General features: G+C 39.9%; 1 protein-coding gene and 1 non-coding gene across 2 annotated transcripts in view; one reads left to right on the plus strand and one right to left on the minus strand.

Moving 5' to 3' along the window:
- The window catches only part of LOC127428597 (collagen alpha-1(I) chain-like), a 64279-nt gene that overhangs the window by 16049 nt on the left and 20341 nt on the right, over window positions 1–27889 (minus strand). Inside the window, exons 4-27 of the mRNA XM_051677033.1 lie at window positions 21275–21943; window positions 19114–19158; window positions 16985–17104; window positions 15633–15671; window positions 15481–15534; window positions 15277–15330; window positions 13411–13518; window positions 13157–13210; window positions 12659–12712; window positions 12386–12430; window positions 12131–12184; window positions 11957–12001; window positions 11714–11767; window positions 11548–11592; window positions 11268–11321; window positions 5230–5274; window positions 4442–4495; window positions 4129–4173; window positions 3989–4042; window positions 3788–3895; window positions 3041–3094; window positions 2851–2904; window positions 2655–2699; window positions 2485–2538 (exon numbers count right to left, since the gene is read on the minus strand). Coding sequence (XP_051532993.1) covers window positions 2485–2538; window positions 2655–2699; window positions 2851–2904; window positions 3041–3094; window positions 3788–3895; window positions 3989–4042; window positions 4129–4173; window positions 4442–4495; window positions 5230–5274; window positions 11268–11321; window positions 11548–11592; window positions 11714–11767; window positions 11957–12001; window positions 12131–12184; window positions 12386–12430; window positions 12659–12712; window positions 13157–13210; window positions 13411–13518; window positions 15277–15330; window positions 15481–15534; window positions 15633–15671; window positions 16985–17104; window positions 19114–19158; window positions 21275–21943 — 2007 coding nt within the window. The remainder of the gene's footprint in view (window positions 1–2484; window positions 2539–2654; window positions 2700–2850; window positions 2905–3040; window positions 3095–3787; window positions 3896–3988; window positions 4043–4128; window positions 4174–4441; window positions 4496–5229; window positions 5275–11267; window positions 11322–11547; window positions 11593–11713; window positions 11768–11956; window positions 12002–12130; window positions 12185–12385; window positions 12431–12658; window positions 12713–13156; window positions 13211–13410; window positions 13519–15276; window positions 15331–15480; window positions 15535–15632; window positions 15672–16984; window positions 17105–19113; window positions 19159–21274; window positions 21944–27889) is intronic.
- trnam-cau (transfer RNA methionine (anticodon CAU)) lies at window positions 506–577 on the plus strand. Its single transcript has one exon. It is a non-coding gene; the product is annotated as a tRNA-Met (tRNA).

A 27889-nucleotide genomic window follows, 5' to 3' on the forward strand; every position in this document is an offset into this window, starting at 1 on the left:
TCATCCAAAGGTGTACACTACAGTCTTCAAAGACAAAGGACAACTGGCTCTAACATGGACAGAGAGATGACAGTGGAAGGCCAGATGTACAATTAAACAAGAGGATAAGTACATCAGTCTCTAGTTTGAGAAATAGATGCCTCACATGTCCTCAGCTGACAGCTTCATTGAATTCTACCCACTCAACACCAGTTTCACATACAACAGTAAAGAGAAGACTCAGGGGTGCAGGCCTTATGGGAAGAATTGCAAAGAAAAAGCCACTTTTGAAACAGAAAAACAAAAAGAAAAGGTTAGAGTGGGCAAAGAAACACAGACATTGGACAACAGATAATTGGAAAAGACTGTTATGGATCTGTATGTTGCAAAGATGCTGGGGCAGTAATGTTAAGATCCATATGCAGTTTAATAAAAGTATAAAGAGTACAACAAAGTAGCAAATCAAAGGGTAAACAAAAAGCAGGCAAGGGTTCGGTACACAGGAAGACAGTCCAAGAATCACTCTAGCAGAGTGGCGCAGCGGAAGCGTGCTGGGCCCATAACCCAGAGGTCGATGGATCGAAACCATCCTCTGCTAAAAGCTTTTTTTGGAATGAACCGCCACATCCTCACACGGTTCTACACCTGCACTGTGGAGAGCATCCTGACTGGCTGTATCTCCGCCTGGTACGGCAATAGCACCGCCCACAACCGCAAAGCACTGCAAAGGGTGGTGCGAACTGCCAGACACATCATCAGAGGTGAGCTTCCCTCCCTCCAGGAAATATATACAAGGCGGTGTGTGAAAAAAGCTCGGAGGATCAGAGACTCCAGCCACCCGAGCCATGGGCTGTTCTCACTGCTACCATCAGGTAGGCGGTATCGCAGCATCAGGATCCGCACCAGCCGACTCCATGATAGCTTCTTCCCCCAAGCAATCAGACTTTTGAACTCTTGATCTCCCACGATCAAAATACATCAGCACTGCACTTTATTACCCTTACTCTTATATCTCACACCGGACTGTCATAAATTATATTATTATTATATTATGTTCTCTCTTAACAACTGACTATCAACCGACAGCCTGAATGTCAATACAGTACAATACTGTACATTCTATATATATATATATATATATATATATATATATATATATATATATATATACTTTTTTATATATTTTTATTTTTTATTTTTATTGAATGTGTATCTATATAGTGCGTATTGTATACTGTACAGTGTATGTTATTATTTGTATACTGTTGAGTGTAATTATGTGTATAACAGATGTTTAAATTGTGTTGTGCTAATTTGATGTTAATGTAAATTGGTATATGTCTCATCACTGTCACGACTGCTATGTTGATCGGAACTGCACCCAAGAATTTCACACACCATTGCACTTGTGTATATGGTTGTGTGACAATAAAGTGATTTGATTTGATTTGATTTTGAAAGGCAAACCAAGTAAATCTGAGAGACAGAGGGGTAATCCAGTAAATAGGCAATAGGTCCAAAAACACACAAGCAGGCTGGGAAATATGATGAACAGGCAGGAGTCAAAACAGTAATGGTAAATAACACTAAGAATTGCAGACTAGGCAGAAGAAGACTTTGCACTGAATGCTGTAAACAGGGAACTTAAATAGACAGAGATAATGTGAAACAGGTAGGTGAGTAATCAGTCTGAGCGGAGGGTTATGGGAAATGTAGTTCGTGAAGGAAGGGTTAGTACTCTGGAGATGGCGACCTCTGGTGGCGTTCAGGAGAGATAGCAGGCGCTGCCTATGTAACACTGTAAAGCTGTCATTGCTGCATGTGGAGGATTTTTTGATGAGAACTCTTTGAAGTAGTTTAAGAAGTTCTGAATTATTTTTTTTTTTTTTCAAATTGTAATAGTAATTTTTCACGTTATTAATGTCCTGACTATACATTGTGATCAGTTGAATGCCACTTTTATGTAACGTACATAAAAGTACCATTTCTTTCCATAAGAGCAAAATCTGTACATGATTCCAAACTTTTGGCCACCAGTGTAAATTAAAGTGCTATGGTATTACCATTTGATACCATCACAGTACTTTTTGTATGAGAACTATTTAAACCTAATTTTTAGTTTTACAATTTTTACTTTTAAAACAGGATAAGTAAAAAAAAAAATTAAATGATAAATTGTGATTATTATTATTATGTATTTTACAACATAAATTGTATAATAAAACTGTATATATTTTACAATATTTTAAAACTACTATTCTTGCAGTTTAGTCTTTTAAACAAATGATGAGTGAATTGGATCATGGCCTTCATTTACTATTAATTAATGAGTTATAAATGTTAAAAAGTGAAAATTAGAATTAATAAGATAAAAATATTAATTATATAAAGTAAAATGTTCATGCCCTCTCACAATAGTCTCTGTCATACATTTACAGTACATGATGCAGAAATGTAAACATTTTGTTTTTACAGTTACATGGTATTAGAATATAGAATGGGAACCTGTGTACCAGGCTTTCCTTCAGCTCCAACAGGTCCTGGTGGGCCAGGTAAACCCTGCAATAAACACCATCAAAACTGACATCATCAACATTCTACAAAAAGCACTTACATAATCTGAGGTGGTAAGGATTCTCCCTAAATGCTTGTATTTCTTAGTAATGGACACTTACAGGAAGTCCAGGCATTCCAGTGTGACCCCTCTGCCCTGTTCGACCCTGAAAATGAGATGTGCATATAGACTTTCTTAAAACAAAATCACAAGGCTCAATAAGACATAAATGTTGTGTGTAATACTATAAAGCTGTTATCTGTAATACATGACAGCATAATTATTATGTCAAGATATAACAAATAGAAGTGTGTTACCTTTAGCCCTCTGGGACCAGGCATTCCAGGGAGGCCTTCAAAACCTCTGCTGCCCTTTAGTAAAATTTAACATTTTACATGATTGATGTGGAATATTGGAAAAGCATTCTCAAATTATAATCTTCATAAAAGTTTTCATATTCTGAGACAATGTCAATTTAAATCTCTGTAGAATAGCGCAAAATCTGACCTTTGACCCCTCCTTGCCCAATTTGCCAAGTGGACCTGCCTCTCCATCTTCTCCCTGTGTGTGAGGAAATAGTGTTATGACTCTAAAAAAGAGTGTTACATTGAACAGGCAAGTAAACGAGTATTGTGTGTATTTCATGTGCTTGTTTATTTTTAGACTCCTTCAAGATCCCATGAAATGACTTGAAGTGTGCAGTTTTCTTTACTTTATAATGCATTTCCTATTAAAACAGGAAGTTTGGATGGGATATATCAAATATATATATCAAATTGCTCATCCCATTACTTTTTATCATAGCCAATAGTCTTTAGTTACATTACAACCATGAACCATTTGCTAATTCCAAGTCAGTTACAGGTGGTTTAAGTGGGAGGAACATTTTACTCATTTTATAGACCATTTGATTGGGCAAATATCTGAGTAGTGCAAGATGAGTCATCAATATTTTTAGTTTGTTTTCATGGAAGAGAAAGACTTTAAATTTTAAATATGCATGTCTGCTGAAAGTGAATTTTTTCAACATTTAGGAATACACTAGCATATAGATGGCTGCACAGCTAATGCACATGGACTAAAAGCCACAAAACTCCAACATTGATTTCATGGAGTCTTTAAATAAAGATTCTCATTAGTTTCCAGTTACAAGTGAAAAAAATTCTGATATAACTTACATTATATAGGCTCTATTCTGTAATACACCTTTAATTACTTAAAAAAAGGAATATTAATGTCATATCAATCTCATACCTGTACCCCTTGTAGTCCTGGCTGACCTCTAATTCCTTGGAAACCAAGAAAGCCTGTTGGCCCCTGCTCACCCTGAATGCCCTGTACCCCTGGGGCCCCTCTAGCACCCTGGGAGGAGATTATAATAATTGTATGTTATCAAGGGGGTATAAATCTATTACATCATACTGATTTATGATAAACAAAATGTGCAATATTTACTTTGTTTCCTTTAGGTCCACTTTCTCCCTGGTCTCCATTAGGTCCTCTGTTACCCTTTCAAGAAAGTAAAGTCATTAAAGCCAAATAAAAACTCATATGTGCAGTCAAGAATAGTAAAAATGGAGATGTCATGAGCTTACTTTGATACCAGTAAAACCATTTGGACCTTGTGTTCCTAACGCACCCTAAATTATAAAAATATAATAATTCGGATAAAAGGGTAATAATACAGAATAAAACAACTATAATCACAACATATGTAACAAATAATGTCAGAATGGAGTACTTGATGAGACATAAAACTGCTTAAAATTGAGTCTATCAATTTTGGGTACTGGAAGACTAACATGCCATATACCAGGTTGTGGCCATATCAGCCTATGTTAGCTGATCTCTTAGACTAATAAAAACTGCAGTTGAACCATATGATTTCAGACTGAATTTGGCTTTTACCGTTAGTCCTTCAAATCCTGGTTCACCTCGGAGGCCAACTGGCCCTGCAGGTCCCTGTGAAAGGGTATTGTAAAGTGTAAATGAAAAGTGGTATGCAGCAGGTATGTGTTCAAGTAAGATAGACAGGCTTCAGTGACTGGCAGGATAGTTCACAACATGACGTGTTAGTCATTAAAGGAATAGTTCACCCAAAAATTTTTATTCTCTCATCATTTACTCACCCTTATGCCATCCCAGATGTGTATGACTTTCTTCAGCAGAACACAAATATTTACTAAAATAATATTTTAGTACATTTTAATTTAAATTCTCTTCCCTGCTCAGTCAATCTCCACTTCAACTTTCACTTTCTTCTTCTTGTGTTTTTGGTGATTCACATTCTTCATGCATACTCCCCCTACTGGGCAGGGCGAATAATTTCTAACAAAAATGGATTTAAATATTGATCTTTTTCTCACCCACACCTATCATATCACTTCTGAAGACATGGATTAAAACACTAGAGTTGCATGGATTACTTTTATGCTGACCTATGTGATTTTTGGACTGTCAAAATTTTGGCACCCATTCACTTGCATTGTATGGACCTACAGAGCTGAAATATTCATCTAAACATTTTAATTTGTGTTCTGCAGAAGAAAGAAAGTCATACACATCCGGGATGGCATGAGGGTGAGTAAATGATGAGAGAATTTTCATTTTTGGATGAACTATTCCTTTAACTAGCTATGAACAAAGTAATTTAAAATAATTATATTTTAGACTAAGGGAAGGGTGCATGTGCTTACATGCTCTCCTTTTGGGCCAGGTAAACCCTCCCTGCCTGGCAGCCCCTAGTGGAGAATTACAGAAAAAACAAAAACATGGGTCATGTTCAAGATTCATAATTCATTGTTTGACACAGTAACAGTCTAGTCCCTTAGTATGCACTGACATCTATATTATCAAATAATAATCTAATCTCTGACTATTTTATATTATAAAACATAATTGATAAAATTGAGTTCACTGACAAAATCGTAATTTGGGAGGTCATTTTATTTGCTTGGATATACTGAATCATTATAGGTGTAAGGCCACAACCAGAGACTCACTCATCCCACCAACAGAGGGAGCCCTCTCCCGAATATTGATTCTAGTCCATTGCTTCTACAGTTATTTCCTGTTTGTAGGTTTAAAAGCCATGTGCTTCCATATGCACATTGCGAAGTATTGCCAGTTCACCTGCTTTACTGAGCATTTATCCAGTGTATTCTCGTTTTGCCTCATGTTATGATCTTCTGCCTGTTTATTGGATTTGCTTTCCTGGATTACCCTTTCTGTCTTGTTTGCCTGTTTTCTACCACTGCCTGTTATACTGACCATGTTTAAGCCTTCTGATTTGGATTTGTTTATTAAACTTTTCTGCATAATTGGTTCAAACCCGACCTCCAGTCTGAGTTGTTTACAGAATACTTTGCCCGATCTGAATCCAGCGGAAGTGTCACAGATTCAAGCAGCCTTTAACTACCAGAGCTAGGTCTTATAAGGATTCCAAACTCAACTCGCCAGTCTGCGTGCCGCTAACGAACATCTGACTCATTACATTCAATCTCTTCCACCTACCAGAACTGAACTGGTAAGATTTGCCCTACCAGATAATTTGATGGTTCAGCGGATAAATGCAAGGGTTTTTTGTGCCAATGTCAGATATATTTCTCCAATCAGCCTGATGTTTTTCGTCTGGAAAAGACTAAGTGTTCGTTTATGATGACTCTACTCACTGGAAAAGCACTGGAATGGGCATTGGCTGTCTGGGACACGGACAATCAGGTACAGACCTTGTTAGATTATTTCTCGAAACAGATTAAAGAAGTGTTTGAATATCCAGCGGGGGGACAGGATGTTTCAGTACAACTGTTACACTTACGCCAGGGAAAAAAATCAGCTGCCAAATACGCTGTTCAATTCCGTACACTAGCCGTTCAAAGCGGATGGAATGATATTGCTTTGAAATCGGTCTTCTGTGAGGGGCTTAATCACAATTTACAAGCGGAAATTGCATGCAGAGATGAAACTACTACCCTATCTCAATATATCAACATGGTTGTCGAGATGGATAATTTAATTCAAAATAGTCCCCGATCGAAAATGTCTCAAGCCTCTTAACCACCAATCGCATCAGTCAGTCATTCAACTCCAGAACTACCAGAATCCATGCAAATAGGATATACCAGGGTGTCATCAGAAGAACGCCACAACGTCGGTGCAAAAGGCTGTGTTTCTACTGCGGACAATCAGGTCACCAATGTGCTGCATGCCCCAATAAAACCAAGACTTCCAGCAAAGAAGTGATCAAGGGGATTTCTCCATTACCATTTATGCAAAGCTTCAAACTACCACTAACAACTGATTTTAATTGAAGTCCTAACTATGTTTCGTCGTTAGTGGATTCCAGGACAGCTGTAAATCTGATCCATCATGAACTCATCACTGAACTCAATATACTTACCTTACCATGCACACCATCAATCAACATAACAGCCGTCGACAATGAACCTATAGGAACGGGCATCACACAACAAACCATACCTCTGACTATACAAATTGTTCTATTCCAAACTGAAAAGATTTCATTATGTAATATCCTCCCCAAAGAACCAAATCATCCTGGGCCACCCATGGTTAACTGTACATAATCCCAACATATCCTGAGCACAAGGTGAACTCATCAAGTGGTCAAGTTATTGTCAGCAAAACTGCTTTCAGTCTGAAATCACTCTGCCATGTCTCTCCACCAGCATAGAAAGCCCAGAAGTTCTAGTTTAAACCAAGATTCCAGGAGGAATATGCAGAGTTTGCTGAGGTTTTTAACAAAACCAAAGCAACCCAACTTCCTTGGGATTGCGCCATTGCACTCCTGCCCAATGCAGCTCCTTCTAAAAGCAAGGTGTACCCACTATCACTTCCTGAGACTCAGGATATGGAAAATTATGTTTGAGGAGGCATTAACTTCAGGCTTCATATGCCCTTCCACGTCCCCTGCTGCAGCAGGATTCTTCTTTGTGGAGAAAAAGTATGGCGGCCTCAGACCCTGCATTGACTTCCGCGGCCTCAATTCAGTGATGATCAAGTATAGATATCCACTGCCATTAGTTCCTTCTGCCCTGGAACAACTGCGTGAGGTTCGAATTTACCAAATTAGACCTCCAAAGCGCATACAACCTCATCCGAATCAAAGAAGGAGATGAGTGGAAAACGGCCTCTCACCACAAGGGGGTACTATGAATATCAGGTCATGCCATATGGCCTTGCCAACTCACCAGCTGTATTCCAGTTATTCATAAACTAAATTTTCTGTGACCTCCTAAACCAGTGCGTCATCGCCTACATAGACGACATCCTTATTTACTCACAAACCAGAGCACAGCACATTCAACATGTGAAGACAGTACTAACTCGACTGCAAGAGAACCAATTGTATGTTAAAGCTGAGAAATGTGAGTTTCATACCACCAGTACTACTTTCCTAGGATACAATATCAGTCATCAAGGGGTGGAGATGGATATGTCAAAGATCAAGGCAGTAAAAGAATGGCCACATCCCACGACTATCAAAGAACTACAAAGGTTCTACAGACGGTTCATTAATAACTATAGTATCAGCGCAGCCCCATTGACTTACCTCCTGAAAGGTAAACCCAAGAAGTTACAATGGACTGACTCCACACAAACAGCGTTCAAAATGCTCAAGACCAAGTTCACCACAGCCCCTATTCACAAAAACCCTGACCATAGGAGCTGTTCTCTCACAGACACGGCACACCGGGCAGCATGTATCCATGTGCTTTCTTTTCTAGAAAGCTAACCACTGCAGAGCGGAACTATGATGTGGGCAACAAGGAGCTTCTCTCCATCAAAGCAGCATTAGAAGAGTGTAGACCCCTGGCTGGAGGGGGTGGCTCACCCATTCCAGGTAATACGAATTTAGAATAAGAATTTATTCTAGGTAATAAGAATTTAGAATACATTAAGAGTGCGACACGTCCGAACCCAAGACAAGCACGATGGTCATTATTCTTCACAAGATTTCAGTTCACAGTCACGTATTGACCCGGCAGCAAAAACAGCAAAGCAGACGCCCTCTCCAGGAGGTATGACCCTACTCAATTCTACCACCTTCAGTCGTTATCGCCCCCCATCCGATGGGACATGGACTACTTGAACCACTCCCCATTCCTCAGAGACCCTGGTCCCATCTATCTGTGGATTTGTCATGGATCTCCCTAGTTCTAACAGTTTTTAGATTTTCAAAGTCTTAAAGGTCTCCCTACAGCCATGAAAACCGCCAATGCCTTGTTTTTACGGAATAAAAGAAGACATTGTGTCAGACCGGGTCAAGTTTACTTTCTTTTTTTTTTTTAAGATTCAACTTTATTGTCTTTGTGCAGAGTACAGGTACAGAGCCAATGAAATGCAGTAGTTTTCATATATCCCAGCTAAGCTGGGGTCAGAGCACAGGGTCAGCCATGATACAGCGCCCCTGGAGCAGATTGGGTTAAGGGCCTTGCTCAAGGGCCCAACAGTGGCATCATGGCGGTGTTGGGGCTTGGACCCCCAACCTTCTGGTCAGTAACCCAGAGCCTTAACCGCCAAGCCACCACTGTCAGAGTATGGCAGGCATTCTGCAAACAGCTAGACATTAACGTGTCTCACCTCAGGCTACCACCCACAGGCTAATGGACAGGTGGAGAGACTCAATCAGGAGATCGTTCGCTATCTCAGATCGTACTGCAGCCGTGAACAGGAAAAATGGAGCGATTTTCTTTCATGGGCCGAGTATGCCCAGAATTCCCTCAATCATTCCTCCACAGGACTCACTCCCTTCCAGTGTGTTCTGGGCTGCCAACCACCCATGTTCCCTTGGTCAGGTGAACCCTCAACGGTACCAGCAGTGGACGACTGGGTCAGGAGAAGTGAGAGGGTGTGGGACAGCGCTCATGTCAGGCTCCAGCGTGCCATCCGGGCTCAACGAATTCAAGCCAACCGTAGGAGACATCACCACCACAACTACCAACCAGGTCAGAGGGTCTGGTTGTCTTCAAGGGATCTTTGACTGCGGCTACCCTGCAGGAAGCTCAGCCCCAGGTACGTAGGTCCATTTTGTATCCTGAGACCAATTAATCCTGTGACTTACAAGCTGGAGCTTCCTGCTAACTACCGCATCTCTCCTTCCTTTCATGTGTCATTGTTAAAACCAGTCCACCCTGCATCTGGCCCTGAAACCACGGAAATGGAACCTCCACCGCCTTTGGAGATTGATGGAGCTCCAGCATACCTGGTCAGAGAAATCCTAGACTCAAGGAGAGGGGGCCAGATGCAATATTTGGTGGACTGGGAGGGATACGGACCAGGGGCTGGTTGCACCAGTAAGTTCAAACGTAGCCTAGTTGTGGCGTAGATGGGCACTAAGTCACAATTTACGCACTACTAAATATTTGAGCGTTGCACCATTAAACTTCGGTAGGACGTAACCCTACACATAAACTAAATATTTACGGAAGCCTCCGACCAGGCATAACAGATGGAATAAAAAAGCAGACTAATATTTTATGACATCAATGAGCTCATGTTTTGCATGACAGGCATCAATCATTTTGACATACATTATGATGTTGACATTTACAAGAGTGAGAGAAAAAAAAAAACGTACTTTTAAGCGGCTCTTCAGCATGAAACCGTTCTAACGGTGCAGTTGTCACCCGGTGTCAAGTTTCAACACATTCAAAATATATATAGGACATTAAAATTAATAAATGTCTGTTTTTCCAGCCTGTTGTATTAGTATTTATTTATCACCCCTCATTTATTTTAGATAGGGCAAATATCCTATTTATCAAATCTACTTTTATTGCGTATCATATTTTAATGGGGATATAATTTATTACAGCTGACAGTTACATGAGCAAACAAGGGATGAACATCAACCGTAACAAGATAAAATTGAAGTTCACGGCTTTTTAACACTTCTGTGTATAAATTTGAAGGCTGCTCATTGGATAAGTACAGGTAAACGTCATAATATGTGACTACGCATTACTTTACGGAGAGCTTATGACCTACTAGATAAGTCTTGCCTTAAGAACAGGTGGTGCAACCAAATTAAGCACTGACTTAGTTACAAACTAACTAGTAGTTACTAAGCCCTTAGTGTGAACTTTACATCCTAATTTATGTGAGAACTTGCGCACAGCCGGTGCAACCCTACCCAGAGGAGAGATCGTGGGTAGCCGCAAGAGACATCTAAGACCCCTCAATGACCCACGAGTTCCATCTAACGCACCCCAATCACCCAGCACCTAGACCAAGGGGACGCCCTAGGAGAAGAACACTGGGAGGTGTTCGTAGAGGGGGGGATTCTGTAAGGCCACAACCAGAGACTCACTCATCCCACCAACAGAGGGAGCCCTCTCCCGAATATTGATTCTACTCCGTTCCTTCTACAGTTACTTACTGTTTGTAGGTTTAAAAGCCATGTGCTTTCATATGCACATTGGGAAGTATTGCCAGTTCACCTGCCTTACTGAGCGTTTATCCAGTGTATTCTCGTTTTGCCTCATGTTATGATCTTCTGCATGTTTATTGGATTTATGTTCCTGGATTACCCTTTCTGTCTTGTTTGCCTGATTGGATTGTTTGCCTGTTATCTACCACTGCCTGTTATACTGACCACGTTTGAGCCTTCTGATTTGGATTTGTTTATTAAACTCTTCTGCATAATGGATTCTAACCCAACCTCCAGCCTGAGTTGTTTACAATAGGCTCTATTAATTAAGAAGACACTCACCTGTGGGCCCCTGGGCCCTGGAGGTCCAATCTGTCCCTCCAATCCCTGAGGACCCTAATAATGACATAGTATAGGTTTTATAGAAGTCTGTGTTGGGGGTAACATGTTTCAAGTAAAACATGTTATGTAATCATAATACTTTGTGGAAGTAATGAGTAACATACTGTATTACTTTTTGAATTCACACCATAATATCAGATTTCCTTTTCAAATTAGTAACATTACAATCAAGAGTAACATGTTTTAAATAAGTAACTTTGAGGTGCCCCAAATAACACACCTGTGGCCCTGGAAGGCCAACACCTCCTGCAGGTCCATACTCCCCCTGAAAATTAACGCAGAAACTGTTTGTATGTCATGAACCATCTGAGTGGATTGTCTAGAGTGATGACAGACTGATGCTTTAAAGAACTTGGACAGCACAAAGAGACAATCTTAACACTCACACGAGACCCGTTAGGGCCCTGGACACCAACCACACCAGTCCAACCAGGAGCTCCCTGCAAATATTTAATACACATCAGACATAATGAACAAATCATACTTAAAAGTAAAATTCAAAGAAAGTCATTGACACAGCAAGCTTAAACTGTAGAGTGAATGCTAGATTTGCTTGACCAGGCTCTCAAGTTACATTCCAAACCACACAGAGCTTCATTTTCTAATTTTTTACATTCTGTTTTACTTACTGGAGCACCTGGAGGACCTGGTGGTCCATCCATCCCATCATCCCCCTGTAAACATTAACAATAACAGATAAAGTCCTTTAATCATATATGCTAAGTAACTATGTACACATTTGCCCATAATAAATGTTGAGTATATAGTGCATTATAGTTATTAAGTATTATAGTTTCACTTACATCTGGCCCTGGAGGCCCTTCAGTGCCCTCAATCCCACTGATGCCATGTGGTCCCTGAAGAAAAATAAAATAAATCAGACAAGTTGCTGAAAAAGAATTTTAGGTTGTTATTGTCATGATAAATTATAAAAATAACTATGTACATTTAAAGCACATATAAAGCCAGATGTAATTATGAAGTGTCATTATTTATTCTGATCGCTCACTGCTTCTATCAATGGTGTGATTATAGCTAGATGTAACTGTAAGACGTACAGGAGGGCCGACAGGACCAGGAGGGCCAGGTGCTCCTTTAGAACCCTGTAAATATGAACCGCAGGTTACATAATTTCATAATCACTCACAATTATTAAGCAGGTTTCCAAGCATGATGCAAATGGAGATGATATACATGCGTAAAATTGTAAATCAAGTCCACATGTTTAAGTTCCTTGCCTGACCGCTAGATGGCGATAGCTGAATTATCTCAAACAATGCACCCTATAAACACAGGGTGTTGCATTTAATGACTGTTTAATCATGGCTTACTTTCTCCCCGGTGTTTCCCATATCTCCACATGGACCCTCTGCTCCAATAAGGCCCTGCCATGAGAACAGTGTAAGTCCTCAGATAAACAAACAGTTTCTCAGTCTGCCCTTTCACTTCCAAGTTTCACTAAGTAACTAATTACTTATTAGTCTTTCAGTGGACACTTTGTGCCAAAGCAAATTTCATAGTACACAATAGGTTTTATTTCACAAATGATAAGTGGACGCCACTCACATAATTAAACATACGTAATCAGGTCATGACTGTGTAGCATAATACTGTTTGAAACTTTAATTGTTGCATAATGCCTACTGTTTCACCATTATTAAATAGTAATATTCGGTGTATATTGTGCAGCATACACAGTAAGTTATAAGCTGGTATTCTACTCAGAACATAGCTTGTGTGTCGTGCTCAGGGGTATTATGGTTATAGTTTATGATAGTGAAAGTTTCCATTGTGGGGTTTGAACCTACAACTACCCATTACTATCATACCTCCTCTCCCTTCTCTCCAGGTGAGCCTGATTCTCCTTTATAGCCCAGAGGACCCTGTATTTCCAGAGTAAAAATGTTAACATACCCAAAGCATCAAGAAACATGACACAATAAAATACTTTCAGGCCAAGACACTGTGATGAATTGCCTATCTCTGTCAAAATGAAGCAGACTGGACCACAGAGTCACAAGTCACAGGTGTCTTGTATAGCATGTATAAAACAATTATGCAAATATGTTGAAAATGGATTGACCTTTGGTCCTGGAATCCCTGGAGGGCCCTGAGGTCCATCCAGCCCATTCTCTCCATCCTTTCCATGGACTCCTGCTCTGCCCACCACACCTTTTGGGCCAGGGTCACCCTACACAAAAGCACAGATAAAAAAAAAATCTGAAATTAAAGTAAGAGGCATTGCAGCATTATATGAAATAGTACAACATATGTTTATATAACTAAAGCAATGTTTGCTTGTTGCTGCAGATAATTTAAAATTATATGAAATAAAGACATCCCTCTTTTGCGTTTGCAGCAGGCTTTTGGAGAAACAAATATAATGTGCTTATGCAGCTGAAATGAAAGAAGAAGACCAAAGGTATGTTCAACACGAGTAGAGAAAGCAAGTGTATTTAACTGATGTGGGGAGAGATGCTTCCATCACAGACAGATGGACGGACAGATAGATGCCTATGATTGGTCATTATGTAATTTCTCATAAATAGATAGATGACTATGATTGGTCATTACATAATTTCTCATAGAAGATACTGAACCCAGAAATTGAAGTACTGTATGCTCATAAGTGTCAAAACTGATGTGCACAGCTCATTCATTTACAGTCATTCAAAGTCAATCTTGGCATGGACCATCATAATATAACCATATTAGCCAAGATATGTAACATTAAACACAAACAGACAGACCCAAAAAAAAAAAAAAAAAAAAAAGTTTGCATGCACCATAAACGCACTCAAGAGAAAACACACCCTCAGGGAAAATGAACATTGAACAGCGATTCATGTGATGTCTTTGGAAAACACAGATGCAACTTGTCACTGTCAGATTAAATTGCACAAACCACAAAGTGGAATGCAGATTCAAGGGCTTTTGTTTACATCTGTGGTTAAATCTCAGCAATGGCAGGCTAGGCAGGGTGTCTATTAACTTTTCACTCTCCCAAGCAATTAAATAAAAAGGCAGCTTCTAATTAATTGCCCTTTAATTTGAGATGACATGATATCCTGACTGACAAAAAAAAATCAAACAGAAAAACAGCAAATATTGGTGTGTATTTAAAAGTACAAGTGCTTTGAAGAGGAATAATTTGGTAGAAAGTCCAATTTTCTCATCACAGTCAACATGAAATGACATTCACAACTCATTTTAATTTGATAATGTGAAATATTTTAGAGTAAAGCAGTGTATTCAATTACAAAACAAAATATAACTTGGGACTTGATTTTATCCTAAGAAATTGTTTCAATTTGTACAAAGTAGGCATTTTATAATATTTAAGAGGTGGAGCAAGTTATTATATTTTGATGAAAGATTACAAAAATGAACATTTTATTGCTCTCTTTGTACTAACAAGCACTGATGAATCAGGCACAATAACACCAGGAACATTTATTAAAGTGATAGTTCACCCAAAAATTTAAATTATGTCATCATTTACTCACTTTCATGTGTTCCAAACCCATATGACTTTCATGCATGGAACACACTCGGAGATGTTGGGCAGAATCTAGGCTCAATCCCCATTCACTTTTATTGCATCTTTCTTCCACACAATGAAAGTGAATGGTGACTGAGGCTAACATTCTGCCTAACATTTATTTTTGGGTTCCACAGAAGAAAGAAAGTCAAACAGGTTTGGAACAATATGATGGTGAGTAAATGACAGAATTTTCATTTTTGGATTAAATATCCCCTTAGGAAAGTAATTAGATATCTGCATGGATTGCATGTCAACTTTATGGAATTCTGTCAATTTTTCATTTATGTCTGATTTATGAGAAGCAGTCAACAAATGACATTCTTGCCAATGCTCTCCATCCCATTTCATACTGTACCAAAAACATAGTTGACAGACAATGAGAGAGACTGAGACACAGGACATTACCATGTCTCCCATACGTCCTGGGTGTCCCCAATCACCAGGTTCCCCAGGTGGCCCCTAGTGGAAGAGGAGGTAAATATAGAGAAAGATCATGACTTAGCAGCCCAGGTGTTGTTACCTGAGCTCAGAAATTTTTAAGGTATGTAACACAGGTGACACCTCAAAGTCTAATTAAACCGGGTGTTACATAGACATAATCTGCTTCACCTGTGGCCCAGGTTTCCCCATCTCTCCTTCCGGCCCTGGCAGACCCTGTGCTCTCTACAAGCTCACAGGAAACAGAACAGAGTCAGGGATATTCCATATCTAAAGAAACTGTACACACTCTCATAACAACATAAGATGTGCTGTATACTTACAGGCCAGCCTGCACTGAGAAGCTGGAAGAACGAAGTTTCCTGTGGAGGAGGTAAGAAAAAAGAGATTGAGTGTGGGACAGAAAAATTACACAATTATACAACTGAACCATCACATGACTATCCATGTGTATCACATTATCAATATCACAGCTGTTTGTTTCTAAAGCTACAGAGCAGTTCTACTTTTGATTGCTTTTTTCTTCATTACAATGAGTAGTCATTTCAAAGGAGACAAAAGCCATCTTGCACACAGGACACAGATCCTGAGCTAGGAGGTCAAGGGCTGCTTTCAATTAGAGCACGCTCGACAGGGGTTTGGTTATCATAGAAAAGATCCACTCAGAGATGCAGGGCTGAAAACTGACATGAGGGAGCGAGACTGATTGATTGGATTGAGGTGACCTTGTTCTGGGATTGAGCAAAGGCAATATCCTCCACCTTCATTATTAGAAACAACATCTGACTTCATACAATTCAAAAGTCACATTGAAAAATCTTTTTTCCTCAGCTGGATTGCTAAAGAGTGTTTGGATGTACAGTGCGGGGCAGTTCAAAGGCTGTAGGAAACAAATACCCCATTACGGCAACAAAAGAGAATTCCTTCCTCTCTCTTTCTTTCTCTGAGGGCATCTTTACTCAATCATTGCTGTGCTGCTCCTCGGAGCTTTTACACAAGATACAGCTGTGCTACGACAGCGACTTTAAAGGGATAAAGGATAGAGGCCACAGACAGACACAAAGCATTTGATGGGCAGGAAAACAATAAAAAATTAAAAATAAGTGGAGAAGAGTGACAAGGATGTTCAAGGATTATTCTGGATTAAATCCAATTTATAAGCTTGACAGCATTTGTGGCATGCTGTTGATTACCACGAAAAGTCTTTTTAACTTGTCCCTCAATTTGTAAAAACAAATGAAAAAAATGTGCTTACAGTTATACAATTACACCGTACAAATTTCCACCGACAAGCCATTTGTCTGTCCATATTGAATGCAAAACTGCTGCATGACATTACACAAACACAGCCAATCAGTAGATGTTTGATATATACACATATAACATTGTAATAAACAGTTATGAGAAGCGGGATTTTGGACCCATGAAACTTCACAGTGTTTACCCAGCATGGTCACAGATGTTTTGGACAAGAACTCTTTTCATGTAAGCTTGTTGCCTTTATCGCTTCGCGTCTGGTTAGGATATGGTTCTACAGTAAAAGGCTAGCAAGCAAGTGGCTTGGAGGGTTTAAAAGCATACATTTGTTTTGAGGTGGGACTAGTTTCTAGGTGGATGAAAATGCGCTATGGAATATTCCTCAAAGGAAAACCAAAACACTAACGAGAAAACTCACCTGAAAAGCAGCCCATTCCTCTGGTGTGTTTCTCCACAGGTAGAGGGTGGGCAGTCCTGGTGGCCCAGGGTGTCCTGGAAATCCTCGGCGACCTGGATGGCCCTTTGGCCCAATGGAACCCTAGAAATATCATAATAACAGGAGGGCTACATCAAAGATAAACCTCTCAGAAACAAATCAGTCCTATTCCACTGCATGCACAAACATACGCTTACAATATTAAGCAAATAATAAACTGATGAAAGCTCAACAGTTGGGAAGAAAAACAGAATTCCAAAACACATCTGCATAACATAAGCAGACAACCGACACATGTTGTAAAACAATACTGTACACAATAGATCAGAATATTTTAGATATCACTACATGAATCATAAATTATTACATGACTTCTGACTATCAAGTTATACTGTATCTAGATTTGCATTTGCTGAGAGAAATACCATGTTGAAATTTTACAGTGGGTGAAATTAGATTTAAGCCTTTGGTTCAGCATAAATAAAAAAATGTGAAATCAGCGCCGCCTTAAGGCCCCAATATACTTCATATGAAATCAAAGATCGAACGGGTGTGATATAATTTAGAACAAAATCTGGCCAAAAAGAAGCAGTTTTTGCATTCGTTTCGGTGGTTTGTAACAGCTTGCCGTGACGGATATTTAGGAAAACTTCTTACAGACTGCTAAACACCTTCTTGCTGCCATTGGTCCACATCATCGGTAGGTGTGACCTGAAGCTCCACCTACCTTGACACCGACAGCTAATCTTGTTTATGTTGTTCAGTCAACATGAACACACCGGCATGCAGAGTTATTAGCGAGCTGGTGCAAATTTACCTACATCTGTACGATCGTTCATGTAGAGACATTTTCCAAGACCATGTCATGGGATTTTTTTCTGTTTAATTAGTCTACAAAAGGAATCAAATACTCTAAAGTGCCCATTCACTCATGTGCCATCTGCAGCAAAAGCCATTCACACATCTGCCTAAAGTAAGCCTATCATTATGCTGCGTGATCATGCAGAAGGATTACATCAAGATGTAGACTGGAATTCAGGTGCGAAAAACTCCATATAAAATAGCCTGCTCTTCTCTCGCTGTTGCTTGCGTGCTAGTGATTACCCCTCTGCGTTGACACAGCCACTGACCAGGAAAATTTAAAAATGGCACTCCACATCAAAAAGGTTGCCGACCCCGGTATACAGTATTACTTCTTTTACTGGCCATGACTCCTCATAGAATGAGACAAAGTCATTGATAACTCATTTTTATGGTTTTAAATGTAGCGACTTCATATATAAATATACTTCTAAATGCCTCCCACAGTGGTGTGGCGGGTGTCTGAATGTTCGCCGTTGCTAGTAAACCGTTGCTAGGCTGTTAAGAACTTATTTTTACTCCTGAACGAAGAACGAATAAGAAGTTCTCCGGAAGTATATCAGGGCCTTTAAAATTTGCCATCATAACACTCAAGAATTTTTCTTTCAGCAGTGAATGAAAATCAACATATCACAGCTTCTAAAATGTATGCAATGAATGCAAATAAATTCAGGAAAAAAGACCAACCACAATTCAGAATGTAAATATTACAGTGACATCTGTCTCTGTCCGTTGGATTTTGAACATTACATTTATGAACAATGAATGGGAGATTGAAGGAGATATTTAGATTTAATGTTAATTGTTGTAGTATAAAGTTTATAAAAATCAAAACAGCTATCACATCTAAAAAGTATTTGTTTGTTTAATAGTCCAAGCTGAATAAATTGCAGAACATTGTGAAGATGGAGAAGTAGGAAAAGGCAAACAGAATGCCTTGCAAACACTGTAAATATACACATTTTTACTATTTGTGAAGTTGAAAAAAATTCACAGCTATTTATCTGTGGCCAGATTTACATGAACTCTGACTGTGCAAGCTTTTATGTTGGCATTTGGATTCAGTTTGGAGAGTTAACATATGAGAGATGCCGTCTGATGTGAAAAAGGTCATAAAAGGACATGAGGGGTCAGTCGCCATTACCACAGGCATGTGAACTTTCCATGAACTTCAGTGATCAAAGCACTTTGTCATATTAAATGAGCTAGTCCATTTCTCATTAGTAAACACTAATCACTGACTACCATACCTTATCACCTTTGACCCCCGGATAGCCAAGACTCCCAGGACATCCCTAGCATGAACAAGGAAAACAAAATTAAACATACAGCTTTCATTTTCAATGTTACGGAGAGCTTTTTAATTTTTATTTTATTAGTTAAAATGGGTTTATAGCAAGTAGACAGATTTTAAACCCTGAAAACTATGCTTTTTGCCAAATTTGTTAATCTGAGCAAATAAAACAATAATTCACAGTTGAATCATTCAAAGGTCAGACGAGCTACTGTAATATAAGCCAACTCAAGTGGCATACTGAACAGGGTAATACAAGCGCCTCGTTAAACTTAAGCCTTACCTCTTAACTAACACAACATATCAGCTCACAAAACTACAAACTGTCTTCCTGCTGGATGACACTTAATAACAGTGGCCTTAGCGGTTGAAGTCAAAAAGCAAATAAATAAAGTCTAAATTTTCACAATTCTCAGTGAATGGCATTGAATGGCTAATGACTCGTTTTTAGTATCAAAACTAGGGCTGGGTATTGATACAGATTTCCCGATTCGATTCCGATCCACAAACTCTCGATTCTGATTCGATGCATACGGGTATATTTCAGTTATAAATTCCCTTTTGCTGACATATGAAAGAAATTCTCTCCCAGCTAATGCTGTTAATTATACAGGGGACCTTCTAACTAGGTTAATTATGAAAATATTAAGTAAATATTCCGGCAACAAGCTATCTGTCTGTCCACAACAGACGCGACGCGATGCGACGCAACACCGCGATATTCATACACTAAAATGAGGATAATTTACAATAAAATGTAGAAATCTGAGCAAATCGCTGACGGAACAGTGTGTTTATTGAACGCAACTCATTTTCTCAATGAAGCTACATATGGGGATACGCTTTTTACGACAAACTCCGTGGGGGTAAATACACAACCACACACATACACAGAGCAAAATTACGTTATAAATCGTTTCCAAATTCAGTCTGTTATCATGATTTATGTTCACGCACTACTCCTGTTGTTCATTTGCAGATCTCCTTTCTTCAGAGAAAGTCAGAATGAGCCGGCACTGGTATGTCACCCCTCTGCCATTCTGAACCGGTGTGTGTGTGACAGAGCTCCAACTGAAGAGAATGAGACCTCAAGCACAACATTCGGTAGGTGTGTGACACCCTCAGCAAAAATCAAATTGTTCTGAACCAGCTAGTGAGATGCCGGCTGTAATATACTGTTTTCAGACCCATTTGTTGACTGTCCTGCCTGGGACGACGTTGTAGAAATAGAAACCATTTCAAAAATAGAAAGCCCCGTCGCTCGTCGTGTGTCGTGCATGTGGTTTGGACAAAAACAATGTTTAACATGGAAAAGATACATTTTATCATGTCGATAGAAAAGCAGGGTTCGAGTGTAACTAATATTGGTAGAAATGAGAAGATGAGGGAGCTTTAATAAATGCAAGTCTACTGCCTTTTGCTCCCAGACATTGCAGTATTTTATTTTATTTTTCAACCAACTGGTATAAATTAGGCCTTCGTAAGGACTAATGGAGGCCTTTTACAGTGCCCATGCTCCTAGAGCTCAGCTAGATTTTTCCAGATGCCACTACATCTGGGTTTGCTTCTGTTGGGCCCAGTCACTTGTAAAAGCAGACTGGGTGATGCAGACTGGTCTTGTTCCGCCCACAGCCAATTATAGAGAGCTGGACAAATTGCGATAATGGTTGCGACAAGACGTGCTGACATATGTGGTATGTTGTGCAGCTTAAATATATACATACACGCAGATTAACATCAAAGGCCCTATGAATTCCCTTTGTGGAAATACATGAGTATCTGAGAAAGACCATCCAATTTTCTGTATTTTTTTTCCTATTGTGCTTTTGCGTGCTTTCTGCACCAGACCTGGTTCTCCTGCTTTTACAGACTGCTCCAGAAGTTTCTTATTCCTATTTATTGTCTAAAAAGCTGCATACGACACAACAATTGTCTGATGTTTGATTTATATGATGTAAGCCATATCTGCTAAAGCAATTGGTTTCTGCCATTGAGTCTTTATACTTGTAGAATGCAGGCTGGTTTCACTAAATTCTTCAAAATTGTAATAGGATGTGACATAAGGCCAACACAATTGACCTGGGTTTGTGCAGGATTCATACTAAATGTATACTCACAGGCTTACCAGGGGGGCCCATTGGCCCAACGGGTCCCTTTTGGATACGATACATCATCCCATCAGAGCCTTGCACAAGGTCTCCGTGCCTGCCTGTAAGTAAGACAGTAGATGGGTGATCCTCAGAACCTCTTCCAGACCCTACAGGGACTTCTGGAACTTCTGGAATTGTAGTTCCACTGCCCTGAGAGATACCCTTCCAAAAAGTTGTGCTATGAGGAGCCTGTGTGGTGAATCCGTGATCCAGGTCCTCCTTTAACAGGTTGGATTCTTGATCGTCAGATCTGGATGTAGTTTCCAGATGGATTTCTTCACTAGGGACAGTCATTCTAGTTGGTTTCTGTGGTGATACGAAGGATACTCTAACATCCAAGTTGATGATTGTATCCCCTGGTTTCTTTGGTAAAAGTTTGTCAGGTTTTTGCTTTTCAGTGGTGATGTTTTCATCCAGACGTTTAGATGTGGATTCTGGTTTTCCATCCCGGCTGCCTGTGGTATCAGTTGGGAGAGTCTTAGAAGGTTTACCACTATTTTTGGACAAGATGTTGTGGTCCACAAGGTCTGTGTCCTCATCCACCTCAAACACATCACCACGGCCATGAACGAAAGGACGTTTGGATCCAGTGGGCAGGGTACCATCACCACGGATGATGCCACGTCTGCGAAGACCCTGTGAATACAAAGAAATTACTTGCTAAATTAAAAGCCAGCTTTGATATATCACAAAAAAGCATTACTTTTGGTGCTCTGATCAATAAAAAAATGTATGTCTATAACAGTTACCATATCTGCTAGCATCTGTTCAGATACAGTGCATCTGGAAAGTATTCACAGCGCTTCACTTTTTCCACATTTTGGTATGTTACAGCCTTATTCCAAAATGGATTAAATTCATTATTTTCCTCAAAATTCTACAAACAATACCCCATAATGACAACGTGAAAGAAGTTTGTTTGAAATCTTTGCAAATTTATTAAAAATAAAAAACTAAATAAAATCACATGTACATAAGTATTCACAGCCTTCGCTCAATACTTTGTTGAAGCACCTTTGGCACCAATTACAGCCTCAAGTCTTTTTGAGTATAATGCTACAAGCTTGGCACACCTATTTTTGGCCAGTATCTCCCATTCTTCTGTGCAGGACCTCTCAAGCTCCATCAGGTTGGATGGGGAGTGTCGGTGCACAGCCATTTTCAGATCTCTCCAGAGATGTTCAGTCGGGTTCAAGTCTGGGCTCTGGCTGGGCCACTCAAGGACATTCACAGAGCTGTCCCGGAGCCACTCCTTTGTTATCTTGGCTGTGTGCTTAGGGTCGTTGTCCTGTTGGAAGATGAACCTTCACCCCAGTCTGAGGTCCAGATCGCTCTGGAGCAGGTTTTCATCAAGGATGTCTCTGTACATTGCTGCATTCATCTTTCCCTCGATCCTGACTAGTCTCCCAGTTCCTGCTGCTGAAAAACATCCCCACAGCATGATGCTGCCACCACCATGCTTCACTGTAGGGATGGTATTGGCCAGGTGATGAGCGGTGCCTGGTTTCCTCCAGATGTGATGCTTGCCATTCAGGCCAAAGAGTTCAATCTTTGTTTCTCATGGTCTGAGAGTCCTTCAGGTGCCTTTTGGCAAACTCCAGGTGGGCTGTCTTGTGCCTTTTACTGAGGAGTGGCTTCCGTCTGGCCACTCTACCATACAGGCCTGATTGGTGTAGTGCTGCAGAGATGGTTGTTCTTCTGGAAGGTTCTCCTCTCTCCACAGAGAAATGCTGGAGCTCTGTCAGAGTGACCATCGGGTTCTTGGTCACCTCCCTGACTAAGGCCCTTCTCCCCCGATCGCTCAGTTTGTCCAGGCGGCCAGCTCTAGGAAGAGTCCTGGTGGTTCCAAACTTCCATTTATGGATGATGGAGGCCACTGTGCTCATTGGGACCTTCAATGCTGCAGACATTTTTCTGTACCCTTCCCCAGATCTGTGCCTCGATACAATCCTGTCTCGGAGGTCTACAGACAATTCCTTGGACTTCATGGCTTGGTTTGTGCTCTGACATGCACTGTTAACTGTGGGACCTTATATAGACAGGTGTGTGCCTTTCCAAATTATGTCCAATCAACTGAATTTACCACAGGTGGACTCCAATCAAGTTGTAGAAACATCTCAAGGATGATCAGTGGAAACAGGATGCACCTGAGCTCAATTTTGAGTGTCATGGCAAAGGCTGTGAATACTTATGTACATGTGATTTTTTCATTTTTTATTTTTAATAAATTTGCAATGATTTCAAACAAACTTCTTTCACGTTGTCATTATGGGGTATTGTTTGCAGAATTTTGAGGAAAATAATGAATTTAATCCATTTTGGAATAAGGCTGTAACATAACAAAATGTGGAAAAAATGAAGCGCTGTGAATACTTTCCGGATGCACTGTAAATACAGACACAATAATAATAATAATAATAAATAATTATTTCAACTATCAACCATCTTGTAACAATCAATAATGATCTACTGAGACCTCATATCTGAGACGATGTGAAGATCAGAGGTACATACAGTTGTGCTCAAAAGTTTGCATACCCTTGGAGAATTTTTAAAGAAAACATGAGTGAGCAGGCAAAACACATTTCTTTTATTTCTTATGGGATTCATATTCAACTGTAGGTTATAACAGAATGGCACAATCATAAAACAAAACATAGCAACAAAGAAACACATGAAATGACCCCTGTTCAAAAGTCTGCATACCCTTAGTTCTTAATACTGTGTATTGCCCCCTTTAGCATCAATGACAGCGTGCAGTCTTTTGTAATAGTTTTCTATTGTAATAGAGGCCCCAAATTCTTGCAGGTGGTATAGCTGCCCATTCGTCTGGGCAAAATGCCTCCAGGTCATGCAAAGTCTTTAGCTGTCTTGCATGAACCGCACATTTGAGATCTCCCCAGAGTGGCTCGATGATATTAAGGTCAGGAGACTGTGATGGTCACTCCAGAACCTTCACTTTTTTTCTGCTGTAACCACTGGAGGGTCAACTTGGCCTTGTGCTTAGGGTCATTGTTGTTCTGGAAAGTCCAAGTGCGTCCCATGCGCAGCTTTCATGCAGAAGAATGCAAATTGTCTGCCAGTATTTTCTGATAACATGCTGCATTCATCTTGTCATCAATTTTCACAAGATTCCCCGTGACTTTAGAGCTCACACACCCCCGAAACATCAGTGAGCCACCACCATGCTTCACAGTGGGGATGGTATTCTTTTCACTATAGGCCGTGTTGACCCCTCTCCAAACATAGCGCTTATGTTTGTGACCATAAAGCTCTATTTTGGTCTCGTCACTCCAAATTACAGTGTGCCAGAAGCTATGAGGCATGTCAAGGTGTTGTAAGACATATTGTAACTGGGCTTTTTTGTGGCATTGGTGCAGTAAAGGCTTCTTTCTGGCAACTCGACCATGCAGCTCATTTTTGTTCAAGTATCGTCGTATTGTGCTCCTTGAAACAAGCACACTGTCTTTTTCCAGAGCAGCCTGTATTTCTCCTGAGGTTACCTGTGGGTTTTTCTTTGTATCCCGAACAATTCTTCTGGCAGTTGTGGCTGAAATCTTTCTTGGTCTACCTGACCTTGGCTTGGTATCAAGAGATTCCCAAATTTTCCACTTCTTAATAAGTGATTGAACAGTACTGACTGGTATTTTCAAGGCTTTGGATATCTTTTTATATCATTTTCCATCTTTATAAAGTTCCATTACCTTGTTACGCAGGTCTTTTGACAGTTCTTTTCTGCTCCCCATGGCTCAGTATCTAACCTGCTCAGTGCATCCACGTGAGAGCTAACAAACTCATTGACTATTTATACACAGACACTAATTGCAATTTAAAAAGCCACAGGCGTGGGAATTGCCATTTAAACCTGTGTGTGTCACCTTGTGTGTCTGTAACAAGGCCAAACATTCAAGGGTATGTCAACTTTTGATCAGGGCCATTTGGGTGATTTCTGTTATCATTATGATTTAAAAAGGAGCCAAACAACTATGTGATAATAAATGGTTTCATATGATCACTATCCTTAAATAAAAGACAGTTTTTTTGCATGATCAGTCATATTTTCCAAATCAATGCCAAAATTTCACAATTTCTGCCAGGGTATGCAAACTTTTGTGCACAGCTGTACATACATAACTCAAGATAAATTTAAATCACAGGCAACACATCTGTACCTCTACAAAACAAGGCATACGTCCATGTTTCTACATCACACTGGTTGTTAAAGTGTAAACTGGACTGACAGAGGCACAAAACAATACCAAGACAAACAATTTAAATCAAACATTTTAACAAGTCTATGATGCCAGAAATGACATCTAGGTAGGCTAGATCTAGAGACACACTCAAGAAATCTTGGAGAGACAGAGAGAAAAAACGAAAAACAAGAATAAGTAAGAGGAACATGGTCTGGGATGCAGATGATCTGGCTTGGTTCTGAATGAGATGGGAAATGGAAAACAGACTCACATTGTGATAAAACACTTACACTACAGTGTCAAAGGATAGTTGCTGTATATCAACATGGCATCATACAAAACTGAAACATGTGTCTCTTTAAAAACTGCTTTGTTTGAGTCTAAGGCAGGTTTTTAGTAACAGGGAACAAGTTAGGGATTAAGTTATTTTGTACTATACTGCATTTATTTGTGTTCCCAGGTTGGTTAATTTCACCCTCTGTAATAATTTATTTCAGCCATCTTTGAATGTTTTTTTTTTTTTTTTTGCATCTCTTACCAAGTAGCCTGTTAATCAGCTCTTTAGGTGTAGACATCAGACTGTAGTTTGCTAAGGTGACATGGAAGAGGCTTTGGAAGAGGGAAACCAGGGTAAAAGCAGACCCTCTGGCCTGATACTACAACTAACAATGGCACTTTCTGTGGCCACGTCCTGATGAAGCGACACTTGATCTCCACCTGGCTATGGAGGCCTGTCATACAGCTTATCTTCCCGCTGTTTGCCTGATATCCCTCTAATAGCCTGCCAAAAAGGCTCTGAACACACTGAGTCGCATTAAGTGCCCAGTCATAAGTGAAGAACAGCTCTTCCTCCAGCTCAGGCTATAAAACCATCCATCCACCAGGGGGCTTCCTGTGACTGGGACCAATATGCAAACAGGCACATAACATCATTGTTGCAAGACATTGTCCTTAATTGAACAGAAACGTTGTTTTTCCATTTGTTCATCCAGTTTGGAGAAGAGAGGCTGTATCTGATCAGGGCAAAAAACAAAAGACTGAGGTGTAAAATATACAAAAACATACTTGACCAAGTCTGATTCTAAATAGGTGTCTATTACAAGCAACAGTGCTAAAATAATCCATCCCATTAGTATTACTATTGTATGTTTGTACTTAGGGTCAGGGATTTGAACAAACTAATATTTGATTACTTTTCAAAGCAATCAGATTTACAATTTTCATCTGCCGGACAAAACAGGCAGGTCTCAGACTTCCATTGAAGGAACCAGAACATGACTTGGGGGTGGGCTCTTTTGACTTGGACCTGTAGGGAACCATCTAAACAACTCAGAACACTGTAGCAACCATCTAGCGTTACCCTAGCAACCACCCTGAACACTGTGGCAACCGCACTGCAACACACTGGCATCATAGCGGCCAGTTTTGCACAGACAAGCACCACTCCCATTTTCTTGTAAATGTAAAATACTAGTTTAAAATTATTATTCTAAATAGAAGGGGAATCATACAGAACCCGTAAACTAAAACCTTTCTATAGTGCATGATTGCCTTCGCATGGGCCAGATTGAGTATAAATCATCACTCCCTTTTAAGATTGAATGATCCCAGAGCTGTGATGTGCACAAGATTTACAATCATCAGTACTGCAATTTAAAGGGATTGTTCACCCCAAAATTTAAATTCTCTCATAATTTACTCACTGTCATGCCATCCCAGATGTGTATGACTTTCTTTCTTCTGCAGAGCACAAACAAACATTGCTCTGTGTCTCGCCCACACCTATCATATTGCTTCTGAAAACATGGATTTAACCACTGGAGTCATATGGATTACTTTTATGCTGACTTTATGTGCTATTTGGACCTTCAAAGTTCTGCAGCCGTTAACTTGCCTTGAATGCACCTACAGAGCGGAGATATTCTTCGTTTGTGTTCTGCAGAAGAAAGAAAGTCATACACATCTGGGATGGCATGAGGGTGAGTAAATAATGAGAGAATTTTCATTTTTGGGTGAACTACATGACAATTCTGAATATTTCCTAACTGAACACAGTTCTGACAGATCTCTGGGAGAGGAGGAGAGTTCCCTAAAAAAAATAAATAAAAAAAAAACAATATGTGCCTTCAGGCATAAGAGACATTATTTACACATGTTTACATGCCAGGTAACCACCATAGTGCTAATGTAGACTCATGTAGAAAAAAAGAAAGAATCTTGCCTGTGATTGTACTTCAGTTCTCTTTCAAACATTCGTTCGTTATCTTACTATGGGAAATGCCCTCATGCATGTAAATGATGGAATCAATTGTATAGCACTATGTCTGTCCAATGACAGTCAAGTCACAGCAGTGACCAGGAAGCCCTGCCTTCCTGATATAAGCCA

Source organism: Myxocyprinus asiaticus, chromosome 38 (assembly GCF_019703515.2).
Source record: "Myxocyprinus asiaticus isolate MX2 ecotype Aquarium Trade chromosome 38, UBuf_Myxa_2, whole genome shotgun sequence".
NCBI lineage: Eukaryota > Metazoa > Chordata > Actinopteri > Cypriniformes > Catostomidae > Myxocyprinus > Myxocyprinus asiaticus.